The sequence below is a fragment of the Archocentrus centrarchus genome, chromosome 16 (genome assembly GCF_007364275.1).
Source record: "Archocentrus centrarchus isolate MPI-CPG fArcCen1 chromosome 16, fArcCen1, whole genome shotgun sequence".
Lineage (NCBI taxonomy): Eukaryota > Metazoa > Chordata > Actinopteri > Cichliformes > Cichlidae > Archocentrus > Archocentrus centrarchus.
In genome coordinates, this window is record NC_044361.1 from 2,234,473 (window position 1) to 2,257,095 (window position 22,623).

Genomic DNA, 22,623 nt, shown 5'->3' on the forward strand with positions numbered 1-22,623 from the left:
AACAAGCTCTGAGCACAAGATTGATGGAGGCTGGGGTCTACCACACCAGGCAAGACCCCAGGTGCAGGCTGTGCAGAGATGCCCCTGAGACAATCCAGCACATAACAGCAGAGTGCGAGACCTCAGACACCTGTCCCCCCTGTTTGTTTGTTTGTATCTCTCTTGGATGGGTGTTCTGGAACGCAAATTTCATTATATGTTTACATATAATGACAATAAAGTCTTCTTGAATCTTGAATCTTGAAGATGCTAGCAGGCAGGGCACACATGGAGCACCATAACCAAGTGGCCGGCATAGTATACAGGAACATCTGTGCTGAGGATGACCTGGAAGTCCTGAGGTCAAAATGGGAAAGCATAACTCCTTGGAAAAACCTGCACCAACACTTGGAAACCTCAGGTGGTTAGCAGTAAGCCATTAAGCCCCATAACTCTAACAGATTTCCCTGTGAATTTCTTAACCTCTTACCCAGCTTAGGGTTGCAGGTGGCTGGAGCCTATTCCAGCTGCCAAAGGGCAAGGTTCACCTTGGACGGGTGCATGCTGGGTTAACTGGTAAATCTAAATTGGCTGTAGGAATGAATGTGTATGCATGAACGATTGTGTGTCTCACTTCATGGACTGGGAAACTATCCAGGATGCACCTGGGATAAGCTCCAGTCCCAACCCCTGTTTTAAAGAGCTACAGTGCATCTGATGTCACGACAATAGCATGAAGAAAGCTCAAGCAAAGCTTGCCTTTGAGTAAAACCAAAATATAGGGATAACATGATAGAGTATAAACACAGTCCCATCATAATAATAATGCTGATCACATCAGAATCAGCTGAATATAATAAAGATAAGTTGGTAAAGATTGAAATTAAAGCCACTGACCTTATTAAAAAAAATAGATTTTAACTCATTCCAGTTAAGCCCCTTTTCAATGCTAAAATCTAGGTAATCATCCTGCAGCATGTAGCATTTATGTTGAAATGAAAAGTCAAGGGGCCACTTGTTCTGCCACACAGGAACTTTAATTTGGGGGAACGTCTTCTTCCCATCCAGCAGCCACTTCGTTAAACTCAATTGTATTAAAAGCCGATTTTCTATCACGCGTTACAGCTCATTATGAAAAGTGCTCTCGATCTCAGTGACAAAGCTCTCTGATAGAAGTGAGATTGAGCCGGGCGATCCATTGTGCTGCCTAACAAAGAACAAAGTAATGCATTAAGTTAAAGGGCAAAGCGGCATAACGCTTTCTCTGCAGTCAAACTTGCCACCAAGAGCCAACAAAGAAGAATACACTGTGCCCTGAGCAGAAGAAAGGTTTCTCCTTTGCCGATGGACAGTTCCTCATGCTGTCAGCTGTTTGTTTCATACAGTTTATCCACAGACAAACTGCACAATAACTTCTCGATCATCCCCAGAAAAATGTGGAAAAAAAGACCATTGTTCATGGCGTGTTCTGTTTTTCTGCATTTACAAGTACATTAAAAAGCTAATAGCTGAAACTTGTGCAATATATCAGTAAAAACAGCACTTTTGTTACTTGTGGCTTTAGGTTAAAATATTATTCTTGGGAACTGATGAGTGGAATTTGTTCAAAAAGATCTGCTGGCCTCTGCTCCTGCATTTTGTTGTGAATTGATCTTTTAATGTGCTGCGTTTTGTGCCCTACGAGCCGTGGGCACCTCTTTAGCTTACACAAGCTGTATAACTTTAATCCTTTTCCATATACGAGCCTACAGTTTTATCTTCTAATCTATTGGAGCTCCGTTCTTTTATTTGCTTTGACCTCAGAAACCTTCCCCTTATATGCTGTGTAAACACATGCCAATACATCAGGTAGTCACTACACCCTTGGGCTTAACAATTCCATGTTTACTCCCTGTCAGGTGCACTCTTTGGAAGAAAGAGCCTCTTTAGTGCAATGTCATAGACTTGTTTTTGTCCAGTATTTAGTGCTTTCACTGGATACTGCTTTATCACCATACTGAGCATTTGGGTCGGATCTATAAAAGGAGGGCGAGAACAGTGCCAACTCACCTCTTCCTCGTGAAGACCTCGGAGCAGGTGTGTAAGATCTGAGCTTCCCTATGACACACATTCATTCGTGTGAGTGCAGCCAAGCCTTTGACTGGTACTGTACTTCATTAGAATTTATTGCTGTTTTCTTTTTTTAATTATTTTATGGATGATAGCAAGCTAAAAAGAAAAAACTACACACAAATGAGAAAACCTGCATCTAAATTGTATCAAACTGCAGTGGTGTTTAAAAACATCACGCATTAAAAAAAGAAAAAAACATTTGTTTCATCATTCTCAGAGAAAATGTTGGCCTTCCTCATTTGCATTGTGGCAGTGCATCGAGTGCACTCGGTCTGCGTCGTGGTGAGTAGAAGTGCAATTTGCTTTTGCATGGGCTGTGTAACACCTAATGCCTTTTTTGGTATTATTATTATTATTATTATTACAAGAGAAGTATTTTTTGTTAGTTTTGCTTCACTTATTATTAAATTAAGTCTTTTCATGCAAAACAAATGATGGTGTATAGAAGCAGCATTATTACTGACTTCATTCATGTGGCACTCTGGTAAAAAAGGAATTTAAACACATATGCAAGTCTCCTCTGTTATTCATACTGTGGGGGGAATAATGGAAATCATCAAACGTTTTGCAGTGTTAATTATTATTTGAACTTTCCCAGCCCAGCAGTAAGTGAAGCTGATTTAAAAAAATTATGATATTAAAATGGCTGCAACAGACAACACTGGTATTACTACTTGTGAAAAATTAACCTGAATTTCTTCTCATCTTCAAATGCTACCTGCCATGGCGTGTCCACAGCAAGGTAAGCACCGTGAAAATGCATCAGGCATGTTTACACAGCTATTTTATTCTCATCATCAGCTGAAACCATGCCAGTAAGTCTCCCAATAAGATTAATGGATTCAGCCCAGTTTGCTCTGTGTGTTCTTTCCTTATGTCAAGTCATTCCAGAGCAATTAAAGCAGGATACGTTTGTGACTCATATCATGGATATTAATCCACGGGAGCAAATACTGCTTTAATCTGGTGTTTACACACTGATTTTAAACGTGTGTGTGTGTGTGTGTGTGTGTGTGTGTGTGTGTGCGTGCGTGCGTGTGTGCTCATGCAGACCTTTGCCCAGAAAACGCAACGGTCCAGGCCGAGATCGTGGACGCGCACAATGCCTTCAGGAGAGCGGTTCAGCCGACGGCCTCTGACATGCTCATCATGGTCAGTCCAGCTGTTTGCTGACAGCTGTCAGCCTTTGTTTCCTTGTTTGTAGGAGGAGTGAGGTTTACGGCACCTCGGCCACAGGCCTGTAAATCATAAAAGCCTTTTCAAAATCAGGACTGTAGAGTTTAATGATAAGCAGGTGACTCAAATCAAATGTTCTGACGCAACATTTTGATTCAAGCGGCTCAGATTGTATACAAATGTATCAAGGCAGAAGTTTAAGGACACCTGGTTCCCTTTCATTGAGTGTGTTCTTACACTCTCCCTCACTTAGTCATAGTAAAATTGCTCTCAAGGCATAACCTACATGTTATTCTCCAGGAGTACTGACCAGGCATTTTTTACTCTTAAGCCTGTTTTTGCCTATAGTATGCTAAGTGTCACTGAATCGTTTTCCACTATACTGAATGGTTGCCACTGTAACCCTGCTGTCAGTAGTTATTATTTATTTATTTGTTTTGTTTAAGTTTTTTCTTGTCCTTGTCTTCTTGGGGTGAAGAGTGTTGTTCGGGGGGTGGGGGGTTGGGGGGGCATGTCTTTGTAACCTGTATATAATGTTCAAAAAATCTTATAAATAAAGTGTTTAAAAAAAAACAAATGTATCAAGGCTGTTTGACATATGAAAATATGTTATGACTGTTAATCACGCTAAAATATAATTTATATATTTATCACATATGTTGTTTCTTACATTGAAATCAGTGCAGGAAATCAAGCCAGCGAGTACTGAATCTCTCCCGGTAAGCAGGGGAATAAAACACGTCCTTGCCAAAGCAGTTGGGATTTCAGCAGAAAAGTCAAAAGAAAAAATGTTGTGTTTGTATTGAAACTTTTGGCAGAACAGCACAGTAACTTGTGTCAAAGAGGAAGGACACTTCAGTTAAAGTCATTTCAAATTTGAAGCGTTAGAAAAGGATGGATTTTATAACCTGGGTTTCTTATTTCAGTTTTGTTTTCAGGCACAGGTGTAACCACAGAAATAATCTTTTTCTTCAGAATTGAGGGTGCTGGCTTCAAATTGAATGTTTTGTTGTTGTTATTGTTTTTAATAGACCTATAGTGAGGAGGTAGCAGTCAGCGCTCAGGCCTGGGTGGACCAGTGTGTTCTGGCTCATGGGCCACCCAGCACCCACATGCTCAATGGTACGTTTCTCCTCCCCTTATTCCTTATCTTTCATTGTTACTTTGTACCACACATCCAGGGACTTTTTAATCTGCCTCACTTTGAAGGTTCCCTGTGAGCTGAACAAACCTCAGATTGATGGTCACAGTGAACATTATCTTATCTTCAGTCTTAACGCCATCTTTTAATAACAAATTACACACAGTAGGATATATTATCTATGAGCAGATAATCATCGGGAGGCTTTTACTGAAACCCCTTTTATCCAAATAACTTTATCTACTGTGAAATGAAAAAAAAATTCTGCATTTGTGGATATTAATAAATAACCAGCGCTGCCGTCTTTCCCACCGTCAAACAGGGTATGTGTTAGGCTCCAACCTGTTCTATTCATCCACACCTAAATCATGGACTACTGTCATCAGTGCCTGGCATAGTGAGGTGGATCACTACATTTATCCCACCGGATCCACTAATGGGAACACTGTTGGCCACTATACACAGGTACAAACCTCGCTGCCCCCTCGCTGTGAGGTTTCTGCTCTCTTATTGCTTACCTTTACCTGTTTGATAGAGACTTCTTTTATTAACGTCAGATCAAATGACAAATGAAGCCTCCTCATTATCTTGGTGCAGCTTTTTTAATGTCTGTGAGCTTCCAGTTTTCTCCTTTTCACTGTCTGCGTTCAGCCTTAAGCATCGCGTTTCAGCCAAACCCACTCACAATAACAAAATCTTTAAAAAAAAAAAGTAGACACATTGTAACTAAGGAGTGAAACACAGCATTTTTGCTGTGTTTATTATAATAACTGCAGCTTTAGCGCTATACTGAGAATCTCAGCATCTTTCTCATCCTAATGGGGTCCACTGAAGGTCCACGGATCTCACTGTCAAATTTATTAAATCTGTTTCACGAGTTTGTTGTGTGTTGTGGGAAAAACCCAAACCATTGTTGCACCGTTCTGGGTGAACTACAGACAGTTTTGATGAAAACCCCAGAAGACCAGCAGGTTCAGAAACACAGCGACTGGCTGATTGAAAAGCTGCATGAAAAAGCTGTTACCTAATAAAATACTCTGTTACCGTTATTCAAAATACAGAGGAAGTGTACGACTGAAGCAGAAAGTGCAAACAGTGGTTCTAAAAGCTGTAAGTCCAGTAGATAAAGGACAAAAATTCCTTCTAAGCTTCATCACTGTTAAATAAAAACATAATGTTGCTTTTTGTTTCTGCAGAATGCTTTAATCTCATGACAGCAACTCTTTCTGTGCTCTTTTTCTTTGGTAAAAATCCATTTTATGTTGAATTTTGTGTTCAGTATTAGTGCAACCAGCCCTGCTTTCACCAAAGGAATCAAATCCTCTCAAGTATATATGTATATATATATATATATATATATATATATATATATATATATATATTAGGGGTGGGACTTTAACGCGTTAATTTCGATTAATTAATTACGGGGAAATTAACGCGTTAAAATTTTTAACGCATTTTAATCGCACTTTGCACCGTGGAACCTTTCTCAGTGCGCGAGTTCCCGGCATACAGATTATATCGACGCACAATGACCAAATTAGGGGCCGCATCCTGCGAAGGACCCGGCCCACGTCTTTCGCAGCCCACGAACACCACAAAGGCCGGAAGTGAGCAGCTAGCCTTCATATCAGCTGCCGTCACCTCTGCGTAGCTCATGTCGCCTAGCAACCATGAGTGTGAAGCACAGCTGTGTAAAAGCAGCTGTTAAACGGAGAACGAACTTTTTCTCCTTTTTGTGATTTAATTTTAAGTCTTTAATTCAAAATAAGCTGTTAAAACAAGCATAACATATTTCAACATCAAGGAATACAGCTGAGAGAATGATTAATTTCCAACTATAACAAGTGAGACATTAATGTTGAATAAAACTATCCAGTTATGATGCTTAACTTTAATTTCAGGAGTTTGCTTATCACAGGAGCACTTCCACCCTTCATTGGTCTGTGTAGTAGACTGGTGGGAAAATGAACAACATTTTGAAGTTTAAGCTTATGTATATTGATTCATTCATCAACTAAACTTAAATTAATATTTCTAATGTCAAATATTGAAATGCGATTAAAATGCGATTAATTTCGATTAATTAATTACAAAGCGTGTAATTAATTCGATTAATTTTTTTAATCGAGTCCCACCCCTAATATATATATATATATATATATATATATATATATATATATATATATATATATATATATATAGAGAGAGAGAGAGAGAGAGAGAGAGAGAGAGAGAGAGAGTGTTATTGATGCTTCAAGAGCTTCAAGGATCACTTGTCTAAAATGAGTTGTGATGATGTTTAAGCAGTCAGTGGCTGGTTCACTGTGACCTTGTGTTTTCCTCATCAGGTCATTTGGAACAGCTCATACAAAGTTGGCTGTGGATTTGCGCTGTGCCCTAACAACATCTATTTCTATGGCTGCAATTATTACCGAGCGTATGTGACACCCTCGCACCATAAACAATGACTTTATTTTACACGTGACTTTGTTAGCAGTCTTAACGGTGGTGGGAGCAAACTGCAGTATGAAGGGTGGAGTGAAAACTGAGAACACTTTTTATTTAACAGAGGAAACTTCAAGACATGGCGGCCTTACACTGCTGGACCCTCGTGTGGCTCCTGTCCCAACAGCTGTGTGGACAAACTCTGCAGTAAGTGTCCGTATTGCATCATATTGTACTGCAAATGCGATGTTTAATAACTAGGCAGATTAAATGTATTGTTGATAATGAAGACGATGAGCTAATCATTGATTTTGTATTTTTAATTTTATTTTCAGACAACCCCTGTCCTTATATAGACCATTTCATCAACTGCCCAACCTTGAAAAACACAACAGGATGCAGCAACAGCCTGGTGAGAGCCTGGTGCCCCGCTTCATGCACGTGCACCGATGAGATCATCCCAATAGGCTAAAGGCCGAAGTGCTGAGTCTGCAAACTGGGGGCTGATCCAGTATGTTCACATGTTCCTTGTTGGTTCTCTGTCTGTGACATGAGATCAGATACCGATGACACAAAGAAAGAACATGAGAGAAAATAAAGAAAAATCAGTTCTACTGTCTCCATTTGTTTTTGGTTTGAACTCTTCCCCTCGAATCAAAGACACTCAGCTGATCACAGAGTGCAGACACACACTAGAAAAAAACACTATAGAAAATGACAGTTCATTTCCAAGTGTTTGAATGAATATTAATAAAAAAAATATTAAGTATAAATTAAGTGGTATCCCTGTGCCTAATATTATATGGATTCACTTAGTAAGCAAAAGGTCGCTGGTTCAATTCCAGCCAGAGACACAAATCCCCTTGGGGGTTGCGTTAGGAAGGGCATGCAGCCAAACCTGCAGAGCTGCATGCTGTGATGAGGCCCTGTGTTGAGGGAGCAGCTAAAAGTAACTTATTAATGTCACATTTAAGTACCGATAAGTTAGAGCAAATCAGCACCTTAGAGGACTTTATGGAGGCACCACCAAAAAAGTTTTAGCCAGAGAAAGAGAAGTGAAGAAATGTGAGCCCGCAAAAACTTCCTTTGCTTTAAAATACAACAATGTACATGTCAAAGGTGAGAGGTCAGCGCTGCCAGCGCTATAGTAACGAAGCTAACAGTTGATCGTTTAGTGCTGAAGCTGCTCTATCGGAATAACCTAAAGTTCTTTCACATGTTGCATGTGTGAACTACAGAAAAGTGCGAGCATCACTGATACTGTCAGCGAGAACAGGTGCAGCCTGGCTGACCCCACCCCTGACCCCACCTCCACAGCAGAGCGGAGACTGCCTCCAGATAAGTGTGGTTGGCGCCAACTCCTCTGCAACAGCTCCCCTGAGCAAAGTGTTTCTGACGCCCTGAGAACATGCACCATCATGCCACCACGTCCCCACATCATTATTATTATTATTACCTGTGAAAAAAAGTTATTCCCACTGATTATCACTTTTAATTTGCTTTACATTAGTAAGACTGATTCTCTTCCCTGTTTTAAAGTTTCTTAACAATAGCATGTACTGCATATCTTCTGGTAACATTATTTTTACAACCAGATGACATGTGCACTGGGCAGGTATTATTATTATTATTTTATAATGCAAAAAGACAAAAATTGATAGAAACTGTCACAGGATGCAGTCAGAACAAACTTCACACTGCACCACGAAGAAAAAGTACCATTTTAGTCCAGCAGATGTCTCTGTTGTACCACACACCCCCAACAATCCCTTCGCCTGCTCTCATCTGAAGCAGTGGCCTATGAATAAAGTCTATTAAACCATGTAAAATAACGTTAAGCCTCATCACTCACTCAGTGCGTCTTTTATACCGGAGGCTGTGAATTACATGTAAGTCTGTGCTGACCATGCATGACTAATATTTTAAATTGTAACATTTTAAATTGGTCATGTAGTTACTGTGTGAGAATATTTGCACAAGAAAGCTGACACAAGAGCACAAGTGGCTGTTGTGCGTAAGAGCTGTTGCTCCACCTTTGAGATTACTACATCTTCCAAGCACCATCCACACAAATAAAAGGAAATTAGACATAATAGGAGTTGTTTTGGTTCATCATGTGGCTTCTAAATAACCACCTGAGATGTACAACAGCAGCATTAGTCATATGGAAATTTTTCTACAGTCATGCAAGGAAAGCAGTTTATATTTTAAGGCATTAATCTGTTTACTGTGAGGTCACTGTTAGAAAGTGTTTCATGGACCTTTTGTCTTTCCTAAAAGCAGCTTAATAATATGATACAGGAACAAATAATAAAAGGAAACAAGTTTTAAAAAGAAAGAAAGCAGAAAGAATACACCAGCCAGACCTGTGGATGTTTATTTTGTGTATATTATCCTTGTTAAATTTGATTTTAATTAAAGCTGATTGCGACAGTATAACTATAGGACTTATTTCCTCACCTGATGAGTGAAAATGAACATTTTTCCCATCCTAACTGCAAAACCACATTTTGAAAATTGCATGTCCTTATTGCTGTGACATGGCAGAAGTGGGTGGTGTAAGCAATAAAAAGGAATCTGACCCTGAAATGCTTCTACGGTTCACACGGGGCCACTTCCCAGGCGGTTGGAGCTAATGTAGTATGTAGTCCCCAGTCTGAAACAACATGAAGCACATTACAAAAGGTGAGCAGTGTGACGACCCTCACCTTGTGCACTGAGGGTGGCAGCGGTGCTATGACAGCAATCAGCTACTTCCACTTGTGAAGGAGTTTTTGTGAAAGCGGGGAAAGGCTGCTTTATCCTGCCTTAAGTCCTTGTGATGGAAAGGAAAATACAAATGTGCATGAAAAATTATGTCAAGTACAATACAAGGACGAAGCAAATGATTCAACATACGTGCTTAGCCCGGCCTAAATAATGATAAAGGTTTGTGTCCCAGTCGTTCAAATGTTACCGAAAAAAAGGGGGTTTGGGTCAGTTTACATTAATCGGTACACCGTGCCTGCTTGGAATATGATGTATTCTTCATTCCACCTCAGACAGGGGGGTAACATCTTTATGGATTAGCCCACCACGCGCATCATGTGGTGGGCTAATTTTTTTGCTCAGCTGTTTCAAAGAAAAAAGTTGAGCTATTGTCAGAGCCTTGGCGTTGGTATCGGTGGCGTCGCATCCATAAAAACTTTAACGTTGGCCACAACTCGAGCACCATGTGACCTACGACGTTCAAATTCACACCGTAGATGTGCCTACTAAAAATCTCTGACTAGTCTGAATCTCAGCGACCTTGACATCAAGGTAAAGGTCGGAGGTCAAGTTTTTTGAAAATCTTGTGAACGCGATAACACGAGAATGATCTAATTTTACACTGTGTGGTATTCAGGGGGTTTTTTTTTGCACAGAAAAGTGACAGGTATGGGTGGCTGTGTGTGTCTGTGTAGGTCTGACATTTACATACAGTCTGTTGCAAAGATGTCAGACTTATTTTAGTTAAAGGGCCGCACGCAGCCTAATTTGATCTCAGGTGGGCCAGACCAGCAAAAGCAGTTTATATTTAATATTTAATAAGTATTTATTAAAAGCAGCAATCCAAATGTTTCCTTTCTGTAAGTATAAATTCTGAATCATTCACCTGAGCCAAAGGCAAGTGTTTTAAAAAGCCTAAATCAAACGCACCCTTTACCCTGCTTTTGCAATTTGCAACACAAATGATGAGCAGCCTGAGATAAATAAGTGCAACTTAAGCAATATATCCTACAAATGATTTTCATCTGCAGTTCATGTATATCGTTGTCCCACATTTCACGCAGTGTTAAGCAACAAAACATTCACATGCATTTAAAAAAATGACTTGACACCTTTTGTGAGTCAAACCACAGGTCTAGATCCAGAAATACTTGCGATACATTTTCATTTCCTGCGTTGTAATGCTGACATGACCACAAACGGATTTGCAGAGCCTTTTATTGATTAACTGGAGTAATTAATGATTTTTCTGCAGTTTTCAAACTCTGCAAAGCCATCCAGCGGGCCCGACGGGACCGTCTGGCGGACCGGTTCTGGCCCCCGGGCCACATGTTTGGCAGCCCTCGTCTATGGGTTTGATTGACAGCTCAGTCTGTCTCTCCTGCTGCGCGTTCACGAGACATACACAACTTTGTTCCATGGAGACTAGTGAAGAAGTATGCGCGAGATTTAACGGGAAATCAACGTTTTTCTTTCCTTTTTTAACTTAATGTGAGAACCGTTGGAGTTTGAGCTGAACAAACGAGAGGGACGCATTTCTTCATTTCTCGGCTTCCTCTCTTGAGTTTGAGTTGGCTGTGAGAACTAACTTCACACCGCTAGCAGGCGAGCGGGGTTAGCTGCAGCTAAGCTAGGCTCGGCTCGGCTCGAGCAGCGAAGGGTGCCGTGTGCTCAGGGAGCCTGGCTGGAGAGGACGGCTCATTCATGGAGAGTGCGGGACCAGGCGCTTTAAAAGGCAAGTACACAAAGCCGGCGAGCGTCACACGAAGCTAACCGTGAGTTTAGTAGAGAGGTTAATTGACCGGATAAGTTTCTGTTAACGTTATTTACCTTAACGACCACTGGCACGCTGGAGTGGGTGGGTTGTTGTTGTTATTATCCCAGTTAAACGGACCATAATGGGGGTGGTGTGTGTGTGTGTGTGTGTGTGAACTTGTACAGAAATGCAAAGAAAGCGTGCACATAGAGGGGGGGGGGGACCCGACTGCATTTGCTGCATTTGTGATGACAGCCTGTAGTGACTGTAAGTTAACATCCGCTTTCAGCGCACTGCTCAACGCCGTCTGTACAAAAGCTGCCACTGTTCACGCTGCTGCTGTTACTACTGTCATGCTGCCTAATTATGCTAATCGCTGTGGTCTCTCTCCACAGAGCACAATGCACAGAGGAAGCCCCTCTCTCTGTAGGAACCTGTCAGCTATGTGCACCGAGAGATGATACGGCGGGATTTGGTGTAAATGTTACATCGAGGCAATAGGCCAGGCAGGAAATTGGGAGTACGGCTGAAACATAAGGCTTTGTTACCGAGCAGCTCGCCAGCTTGTGTGTGAGTGTGTGTGTGTGTGTGAGGGAGAAAGGGAGTGTGTGTGTGCTCGAAGTGCCTATGGCGGAGTTTGGGGAGGACGGCAGCCTGCCTCCATTGAATCCCGGGGATACAGCCGTGCCCAGCGACAAGGCAGCTGGTAAGACGCATTGCGAAGGGTCGGTCTTGAATGGAGACTGTGGGATATCTGAAAATATGGTCGGCTCGGGATCCCTCGTCGCACCTGGCAGCCAAACCGGGATGGACAACGCCAACACCTCTGCCGGTCTGGATACCAAATCCGAGATCCCACGCAGGAGCAGCATTATCAAGGTAAACGTTGAAGTTCGAGTCTCTGCGTTATACCCTTCATTGTGGTGAGCCAGTGTGTCTGCGCACATCCACGCTGGACACAGGATGCTGGAAGTTACAGCGCAGGCTCTTTTGTGTAGATCTTTGAGCACCTTGGTTGCTCTGAAATGGGTGCTTGTTTTTACACAATAGAGGCCAAGAATAGGAAGCACACATCCTGTACTTTGAGTATAATTTGTACAGCATAGCTTACTACTAAAGTGCTAAAGAGCAAGGATACATTTACCAGGTGGGAAGAAACATGTGGTTCAAAGTAATGCACTCTTTGTGCTAATTTAGAAGTGGAAACGAATGTGTGTAATATCAGAGATGAAATTAGAGGACAATGAATGCCAATAAATGAAAATTGGCTGAGGTAAAGTGGGGATGAAGGAGTGGAAGGGTAATGATAGTAGTCGGTGCTCCTAATAAAATGTTGTGCATGACAAAAAAAAAAAATGTTCAGTTGATGGAGTGCTGTCTGATTATGGCAGATCCAGTCAGATTATTGTAATCATAGTCGTCTCACAGTGTTACTTATTGACATTGGAAACATCATTCATTATTGAACTTTTGAAAACACGTCTTTTTAAACCATACATGCCTCAGCAGCCCGGCTCTTACAGAAGTGCTTCAGAACTTACCTGAGAAACAGTAACGCATGAATCCACTGATGTTTATCAGTACATCTGCTGGTACCTAGCACAAAGGAAATGCTAATGGACCTCAGATCATTTGGCTTTCACAGTGTAGGTCAGGGTAGCACAGCTAACTGAGGCTGACAGTCGGTCCCTCCTGTCAATTAAGATCAGCTCATGCTAGCAGAATTAATGGCAGGTTTACCTGTGAGACACCTGCACGCCCACCAGCGTTTGAAAAGAACAAGTTTCCTGCATTGTACGCTTGGCTTGGTGTGATCAGGAAGTTCTGCAGTTCACCTGTAAAAAGCAAAAGCCATACCTGATTTAACTCTCTTCAATCTGTCCTTTATAGTCAGCTCCTTGTGCACCTCTGGACCACTTCCAGACTATCAGCACTGCTGCTGTTTCAAACTGGAACAGCTTTTAGAGCAGGAAATGCAAAACCCAACCTTCTCAAGCTGTGCAGACAGCAGCTTGAGAAGGTTGGTTTTGCATTTCCAAGCAGTTCTTGTCTTGTAAAAGCATTTATAAAGATATGTCAGTATGCAGCACTGATTTGTTATCTCTGCCATCTACGCACCAGAAATCAATGCTTTATCGTGCTGAATTTTTGTGTATCATCTATATACTTATGATCACAAAGAAAAAAAAAAACCCATAAAATCACATTGCTTGTTGTGACATCAGGGAATGCAGACTCTCTGGCTGCACAACAGCCATGCTGATCATGCTTACAGATGAACTTCACCACCTCCTTAAGGCCTGTTCTGTGTGAGGACAATCCTGCACGTATGCACCAATTTATGGTCAGGCTTAATATTGTTAGTGTTGCACACTGTTATCGTAGTATAACGGGGGGGTAAGACAAGAACATGCTGCTGGAAGAGAAGCAGGTGGTCAGAGAGAGCAAGCCATTGAAGTCTCAGCCTGCCCCAGGTGCTGATTCTGAATGCTAATATGACTGCTGAAATGCACAAGCGCACGTGCTTCTGCGAGTTGTGTAGATATCAAACCTGTGTAGATATCTTACTTACTGGTTCTTGTTGTGATTCTAAAGTCTAAAGCTTTGTCATTAAGTTTAGTCATCTCATGGGTGTAGATGCTGGGAGTGTTGCTCAAGGGTATCAAAGATGATGACACTTCCTCACGTTGCACGGTATGTTGAAAGCTCCGAGACATTTACTTTAGCTAATGTCAGCAGCTCTGTAATGTAAATTTTCCCACTGCTGCTGCTGTCATAATGACAGTCACAAGACTGTACAGGAGCTGCTGTCTAGACTGACTTTGCATTATTTGCACTCTCTGCCTGCTAAACGTTAACCTAGCCGAGACTCAAAATGGCTCCCGAACGATGTCAGAGACGTATGCCTTTTTTTAATAAGAGCAAAAAAAAGTGTTTACGTTTGGCTTTTACAGGTCAGTAAATTTGTTGTTAGTCAGGGATTTCACTTCCTCACGGGCCTGCTGGATTTGAAATGCATGAGCTGTGTAAGGAGTTTATTCAGAAGCACCAATCAGTGTGTTTCTGAGTGATTGTTTATGAACACAAAATAAACTGGCAGTATTAAATCTGTGATGTTACACCTGAGGGACGTTCCTCTGCTCTGGAGGCAGGGCAGGGTTCAGGTGCTCGCATTTTTGCCGACAGGTTCTGCAAGGCGACGCATTCTTGGCATGCTGCAGGTGTTGAACTTTGATGTTACCTGGAGATTGATGGAGATAATATTGGCATTCCTGCTGTGTGAAGTAATCTGTCACTACGCAAGGATCTGTCTTAGTTCCTGTGGCATTTGAGGGGGATTTATTTCAGTGGGATGCCCATTTCTCTGAGCTATATGCCGTGTTAAGAAATGCTTTGAATTCAAACTAGTTTATTTAAATAAAATAAATGTGAATCGATTTCTGACTTCTCTTTAAGATATTTTGGATTTAACTAAAAGCATGTAGTTCAAGAAGAGGCAGAGGAAGGCCTGTTAGTGCCACTGTCCAATTCAGTAAACTGGTCTGGAGATTTCCACATGATGGTCCAGTCCCAGGGTATCCATGCAGATGAGAAACGCTCCTGAAATGTTCAATAACTGCCATTTCAGACTGTAGAGCAGTAGCCTTCATGATTAGGCATAATGAAATATGTGAAACGCACCTCAGGTCAGTCTGAAATGATTTTGTGACATTTGCTTAGCAGCATAGCATGTAGATGGATTAATGTCCAGTGAGTCAGAGCAGAGATGACTTCTGATAAGTTGGAGACAAAATAAATGTCACATTAGGCCACCGTTAGGAGAAGCTGGGTGGGTAAAAAGATATGTGTTCATGCAGAAAGGGAAGTTATTAATCCCCATTGGGGGGGAAAATGCTAACAGCAAACCAAAACATAATTCATGGGCTTTTTAAAGCTGGAATAATTAAAAAAAAATTGAAGTCGCGTACGTAAATGTGGCTGTGAATGGAAAAAGAAAAAATGCAACATGCTAATCACTCACTGTTCCACTTGTGTGATGACTGAACTCCCTCTGAATATCCTGAGGAATATATCAAGTCAATCAGCACGCCGTGCCCTTGACTGCATGGAAATATTTTCTCTCAGGTATTTGTTTTTGTTCTGATAGCTATGACTGATCAAGTAAGGCAACGATGGGGCAGGCCAGTGTTTACGACAGCTCGTTTCACACCATCGCTTCTTGTTAAACTCCTTCTCTGAAGTGATGGGAGGATGTGGTCGGGACATCACCCACCATGCTGTCATAACATCTTGTAGTACTCTGTGCTTAACAGCTCGACTTCCAGAAAGGTTTCTGTTTCACGTAATTACTGTGGGTGTGTATACGTGTGCGGTGAAGAGCCACAAGCTGATGCACAGCTAATCCTGAGCGTTTGGGGCATTTCTTCCTAAATTACATGCTGAGTTAGCCTACAGTCTTTGGGTGACAAAATTACACTGCTTGTAGAGCTCATAATGCGATGGTTGCTGAATAATGCTATACTCCACCCTAAATCTACACTCAGCCTGCCAGCCACCACCCCAGTGCTGGAAAACCTTCCTGTACCAGGACCTCTATGACTCTGTTAATGTGAGTTTGCTCTGTTAGTATTAGGTGTGAGGTGGGAGAGCTGCATGTGGCTCCAGAGCTGCTATTTCATGACCTTTGAACCGAGGGATTAAACTCTGTTACCCTTACCAGAAACAGTTGTCAGTTAAACTGATCTTTCCTGTTTCTCATGATGCCAGTTAACCTCTGGGTCTCAGATGTGATGCAGCTACTGTACCTGCTACTAGTCAGGGTTGCAGCCCCCCCCCCCCTTTCCAATTGTATTTTTTAATGCATTAGTGATTTCAGTTTAAAGTGTTTCAGTCTGATTTAATTCTCTCATTTAAGGGACAACAAAATCTGTTGTCAGAAACATTCATCCTCAGTGCTGCTGTTTGTGTGATGATATGGAAAAATACACTGCTCTCATGCTGTCTGTGGAACTGGCTGATAAACTATTTTTTTAGTCAATCCATTGTTAAAAGATATGAAACTAGACAGTGTGTTTTACACTGATATACACTGCTCAAAAAAATAAAGGAACACTTTAAAAATCATGCTGTATATATGGACTGGGTAACGTGTTAGCAATTAAAGGATGCCGCATCGTTAGATGGAAATGAAAATTATCAACCTCAGTACCGAACGACCGCTCTTCAGTGCTGCGCTGCTAGCTAACTGTGACAGTGCCGATCCATTCCGGTAGCTAACAGCGGACAGTACTTCAACAAGGCGTAGTGCCAGGCGCTAGCTAGAACCCTGCTAATGTCAGTCAGGGTGCCGTTCCCTAGCCGGTAGAGGTCTGTGTGTCCCTCCAAGGATATGCCTCCCCAGACCATCACCGACCCACCACCAAACCAATCATGCTGAACGATGCTACAGGCAGCATAACGTTCTCCACGGCTTCTCCAGACCCTTTCAGGTCTGTCACGTGTACTCAGGGTGAACCTGCTCTCACCTGTGAAAAGCACAGGGCTCCAGTGGTGGACCTACCAATTCTGGTATTCTATGGCAGATGCCAGTCGGGCTCCACGGTGCTGAGTGGTGAGCACAGCGCCCACTAGAGGACGTCGAGCCCTCAGGCCGCCCTCATGAAGTCTGTTTCTGATTGTTTGGTCAGAGACATTCACACCAGTGGCTGCTGGAGGTCATTTTGTAGCTCTGGTGTGCTCATCCTGTTCCTCATTGCACAAAGGAGCAGATACTGGTCCTGCTGATGGGTTAAAGACCTTCTACGGCCCCGTCCAGCTCTCCTACAGTAACTATCCGTCTCCTGAAAACTCCTCCATTCTTTTGAGACTCTGCTGGGAGACACAGCAAATGTTCTGGAGGAGTTGGAGTACCTGTGCAGCCTCTGTAGGGTCCAGGTATGGCCTCATGCTAGCAGCAGTGACACTGACCCTAACCAAATGCAGAACAAGTGAAAAACAGTCAGAAAGGACAAAGAGGGGAAAATGTCAGTGCCCTCCACCTGTAAAACCACTACAGGTGCACCTGTTACATTCATTAACACCAAAGCAGCTGAAACTGATTAACAACCCTCTCTGCTACTTAACTGAGCAGATCGATATCCCAGAGGCTCAACTGACTTGATGCTGAACTCTCATTAAAAAAAAAAGCGTGCTTTTAATTTTTTTTTTTTTTTAGTTCTCAGTATCGTTTGATGTTGCGTTACATAATGTTGACAAAAGCTGAAGCATTAATAAATTCATGGGTTAATTCAGATCCGAACGAACACGTTCGATCTTTAGTCAAACAGTAACACAAACTACCAGGTAACGCGTGGATCTGTACCTCATACAGCTCCAGTTTAAAACAAAAAGCAAAAAACTGAACTCTCTCTGACCTAAAGAAACTTTACCCAGTGAAACAGTTAATATTTTAAACATCAGCGGGAAATACGCTAATTGGTTTTAATACATTTCTTAAAAAATTGCAGCATGTCTTGATTAAGTACCCAAAATATGACCGATGAAATAAAGTTTTATCAGTCTTTTAATAAATGTGCTTGTGATATTGCAAGTGTGGTTTTTGTAGATAACACTGAGATGTAGATTGTGCATTCAGCCTGAAAGTATCAGAATTAATTTTGGTCCATAATGCCCAGCCCAAGTCGAACATAATGGAAACAGAAGAAAACAGAAAATAATACTGCAGGAGAGATTATTTTTAGTTGTATAAGTTTTTTTTTTTTTTTTTAATGGTTTGGAAAAAGTTTTTACTGATGTCATCAACCAGTGGCCACAAAGATGAAGTTACTCATTTTGTAGCGATGTTTTAGGAAAAGTAACACTTTCGGTTCAGATGGATTCCTTCCACTAAGGAAATATTTCTAGTTGTGTGTCTTTGAGTTTGCAGAATATTAAACAATTGAAAACAACACATGCAACTTTTTTAAAAAGAGGGAAAATCCAGAAATCTGCAACCGACTGTAACGGTCCTGGTTTACGTGTTGAGGTTGGTTCAGTGGGAGAGCTCGCCTTCCCGTGTGTGTGTGTGTGTGTGTGTGTGTGTGTGTGTGTGTGTGTGTGTGTGTGTGTGTGTGTGTGTGTCAAAGAGATTAAATGAAACCAAAACAAAGCGTTTGAGGGTATTTGATATACATTTTTTTTTCCAGTTTATCTGAGTTTGGTGTTGTAAAAACATTTAGGTACTGGATCTTAGAATTGTAGTGAAAACCCCTCTGAATAACAGATTTAGAGGCTTTTGCAGCCTGCACAGGTGTATGCACAGGTGTATGCACAGGTGTATGCACATGTCTTCTGTGTGGACATTTACCTGTGAACTGTAAGCATGCTGCATTTGGGTGGCAGTGTGGTCTCACGTCCCACCTCAGATTCTCTGAAATAAGTTTTTTTTTTTTTGCTTTATAAACAACAGTTTTTTGTTTTTTCACAGCTCTGAAATGAGAAGAAAAACTGTGATATCACTCTGTTAAAAAGGGAAAACAATATGGCATTAGTTATGGTGGACCAGCAGTGCTGAGACTCCAAACAAGTTTCTCTGTGGGGATCATCACCATTGTATCAGATTGTTCACTCAGGCTCACCGGTAGACCTTGGACAAGGTGATATATTAATGTTGAAGATAATCCAGCCTGATGAACCCTGGACTTTACAGAAGACTGAGGTGTAATATGGAAGTGAAAGGATGCTCTTACTATGCCTGCTGTAACATAGTGTAATCATCAGTGTTTAGCATGTTTAGAAATAGCTCTGAAGCACTGGTGTTTCCCGTCTACACTCTAATTAACAGTGCTAAATAATTGCCGTTGAATGCACTGCGATGCGTTTCTCCATGTGAGCGCTCATACTGGAATGTGTAAATGTGCAGTCACTGTTTGCCCTATTTTAAACAACCACAGAGAAATAAAGCATGAACATTAATTAGGGGTGAAAAAGAGCCTCACAAACGTGTTTGTGGAGGCTCCAAATGATATAATTCGTAGGCAAATTCCTCTTTAGTGGAAAAAAAATAAGACAGAGTCCGCTGCTCGATGTGATTGAGTAAAGTGGGTGGCGTAACAGTTTCCTTTTAAGATGTGATGTTGCAAGTGTTGTTATTGCCATTCCGTTGTCACTTTAATTATTCATGTCACTTGTACAAAAGTACAGCTTAAGAGTTAAGACAGACTGGCCTATCATCATTTAGCCTGAATCTGCCAAGAACGGATTATTCCTTAATGCAAACTTTTTCTTTTACTTTTTAAAGTAACTCGAACAGTGCAGCTTGCATTCTGGGGTGTAATCCCTTTGTCCAAACCGGTGCCGCTGGCAGTTTTACTGCTGGTTTTCCTGACAGCTGTCCTTGAAGCAGGGTCCTGCTGTGCGTCACACATTCTGTCATTGTGTTTATGTGTTCAAGGCGACTCGCAACAGCACTTACCTGAATCACTGCCTATTCATTTATCAGCTCGGGTGTCACTGATTTACACGAGTGCCGGTTGTCTCACCGACTTATTTCAAGGGTAGCCCAAATAACTTGGCAGCGATTGCATGTCTGGCACATTAACGGCAGAGGTGCGTCTACGTCCTTGTGATGGGCTGCATTAATTTTATACATTAATATGCAGAGAAGCACAAGAGGATACAGTCCTGTGAAAAAGGAGGATTTCACAGGACTCTGCAGTCCGGTGAAAAACTAGGTACACCCCGAGGTTCAGGAGCTTGTATAACCGCCTTCAATAACCTGAAGTAACTGTTACCCGTACGACTTTATCAGTCGCTCACATTGTTGAGGATTTTGGCGACTCTTCTTATACAGCGTTGCGTCAGTTCACTGAGGTTTGTGGGTATTTGTTTGTGCTCTTACGGTTCCACCACAGCATCTGCCGGGTTGAGGTCTTGACTTTGACTTGGCCACTGTAACGACTTTTTTTTTTTTTTTTTTTCCCCTTCCTTCAGCCATTTTGTTCTAGATTTACTTCCGTGCTCGGGATCAGTGTCCTGTTGCATGACCCAGTTGCGACCAAGCTTTAGCTGTTGGACAGATGATCTCACGTTTGACTCTGGAATACTTTGGTATACGTATACAGAGGAGTTCATGGTCGATTGTAAAGCGCTCAGGTCCCGCGGCTGCAGGAAAAAGCCCAAAGTCATCACCCCTCCACTGCTGTGCTCGACAGTTGGTACGAGGTGTTTGTGCTGATACGCTGTGTTTGGTTTTCACCAAACGTGGCGCTGTGCGTTATGACCAAACACTTCCACTTTGGTCTCGTCTGTGCAGAGAACATTTCTCTGGCAGTGTTGTGGTTTGTTCAGATGCGACGTAAAGGAAACCTAAGCTGCACTGCTCTGTTCTTTTTAGAGAGAGGAGACTTTGTCCTGGCAGTCCTTCTAAATAAGCCGTATTTGTTCACTCTTTTTACAGTTTTACTGTCATGAACTTTAACCCTGAGGTGTGTAGAGTTTGAGATCCAGAGTTTACAATTTCTCTGAGTGCTGCACATTCTGACCTTTGCATGAATTTGAGTCCTTGGGTTCCAGGAAGATGTTTTGCATCCTTTTTTCAGGGTATTTTTGATTAATTTGTATTTATAGAGCACACAATTAAAATTAAACAAGCTATTAAATTTCTTTAATATCAAATTGCTTACTTATTATGTAAGCATAATGCTTTCACTTGACAAAAAAAAAATTTGTCCTGGATTTCTTAATTATTGAGGAAATTTATTTTGGAAATTCCAAGAAAATATACAAAAAAACGCCTGTTTTCTGAATTAACGATGTCATAAAATCCTAAAAGAGCTTCTGTTGACTTGAAAGCTTGATTTCATTAGTAATAATGGCCCCCATGCTTTATTTATTATAGTTTTCTTTTGGAGCATTGGGATAAGCTGGTGTCTTTGTGTTCTGAGTCAACACGATGGGCCACCACATAGCAGCATAAATGGATTTTAGATTCATCACCTTATTACCTCTAACTGCATTAGGAGTTGGGTCATTATTGCTTATGAACTCGAGGTTTCAGGTCATTAGAGGCTTTTTTGGTGGGGGGGGACTTTAAGACGTCTCATTTATTCATAAAATTAGAGATTTTATTATTTTTTTACCTCTTAGCCTAAAAAGGCTGATTGTCGATTGTTGGCACTCCACCGGGCGGGCAGCCAACTTTCAACTGAGTTAGTTCTTAACACAATGAAGCCAGTCACAGCGGTTTATTTCTATTCTGGTTTCTTATTCCTGGTTCGTTCTTAGCCATTTGCTTGTGAATTGATATGGTGGATAAAGATATGGATTCTATGGATAAAGTCACTGAGGCTCATAGATCTGCTGAGACCTGTAGTACTTGTACTTCCTTTGGATTTGTGTTACTGCTGGGAGGCTGAGGAAATAAAATGAAAAAAAATCCTCTGATAAATTGATTATGGATTCAATCACTTCAGCATTACTGTAGACGTGCTCTTCATTTTCTCTTGTCCCAATATTTAATACACACAAAAAAATCAACCGTGAGAAGATATTGGTGTTTATATTATCTCCAGAGTCTTGTGTTATTGTAATTTGATCACATTTAGTGTGTATGTTGACTTTACAAACTGGAAAGCTTTGCGGGATTAAAATCACAAACTAATATCCTGCCTGTACATTTAACAGCTTTCCTGTCGGAGCGTTCATCAATAACGTGTGATCTGCAGTTCCGATCGATTTCACTTCCAGTTGTGTAATTGCTGTTCATATGATAGTAACATTAACAATGACGTAGTGCTTTACAGCGCATTAATATGTTAGATTCTGGATATAAACTGCACTCAGTCCTAAAAGAAACGTTCTTCAGCTGAGACTAAATTTGTCAGGTCCTTGTTTTTTCCTCCTTCTGTTCAACCTTAAGAGATTCCACGGATGAATCAGTTCAGCTGGCGTGGCAGTAATAAGACTCCTGGCTGTGGAAATATGATGCAATTGACAGCTAATGGACTGTGCTAATTGTGCTCACATCGCAGGCAGAGAGTTTGAAGCCTGCCTGCGCCTGAAACGGCCTCATCGCGGACGCCTTATCAGAGGCTCTGCTGTCAGGCTGAACTGTGACGTGACCGTTGTGCTTCATCGCTCTCTGCAGGAGCTCAGAGCCGAACGTGCAGCGTTGACCTGACGTGAATAATGTGGGAATTTCTCCAGGTGCACGTGATTTTAACAGTTTCCGCTCCACTTTGGAGCTGCGACATTGCACGACTCCTCAATATGTGGGCGAACTGTA

General features: G+C 41.7%; 2 protein-coding genes across 2 annotated transcripts in view; both read left to right on the forward strand.

Moving 5' to 3' along the window:
- The first annotated feature begins 2,308 nt into the window (after window positions 1-2,308).
- Window positions 2,309-7,328, forward strand: LOC115795089 (cysteine-rich venom protein). Its single transcript, XM_030750880.1, has 7 exons — window positions 2,309-2,377; window positions 3,143-3,243; window positions 4,299-4,389; window positions 4,731-4,873; window positions 6,760-6,848; window positions 6,981-7,063; window positions 7,192-7,328. The coding sequence occupies exons 1-7, from the start codon at window positions 2,314-2,316 to the stop codon at window positions 7,326-7,328; spliced, it is 708 nt and encodes a 235-aa protein (XP_030606740.1). The 5' UTR covers window positions 2,309-2,313.
- Window positions 7,329-11,759: 4,431 nt separating this feature from the next.
- Window positions 11,760-22,623, forward strand: part of plcl2 (phospholipase C like 2) — a 44,086-nt gene continuing 33,222 nt past the window's right edge. The window contains exon 1 of the mRNA XM_030749731.1: window positions 11,760-12,239. Within this exon, the coding sequence (XP_030605591.1) occupies window positions 11,988-12,239 (252 nt within the window). The 5' untranslated portion in view covers window positions 11,760-11,987. The remainder of the gene's footprint in view (window positions 12,240-22,623) is intronic.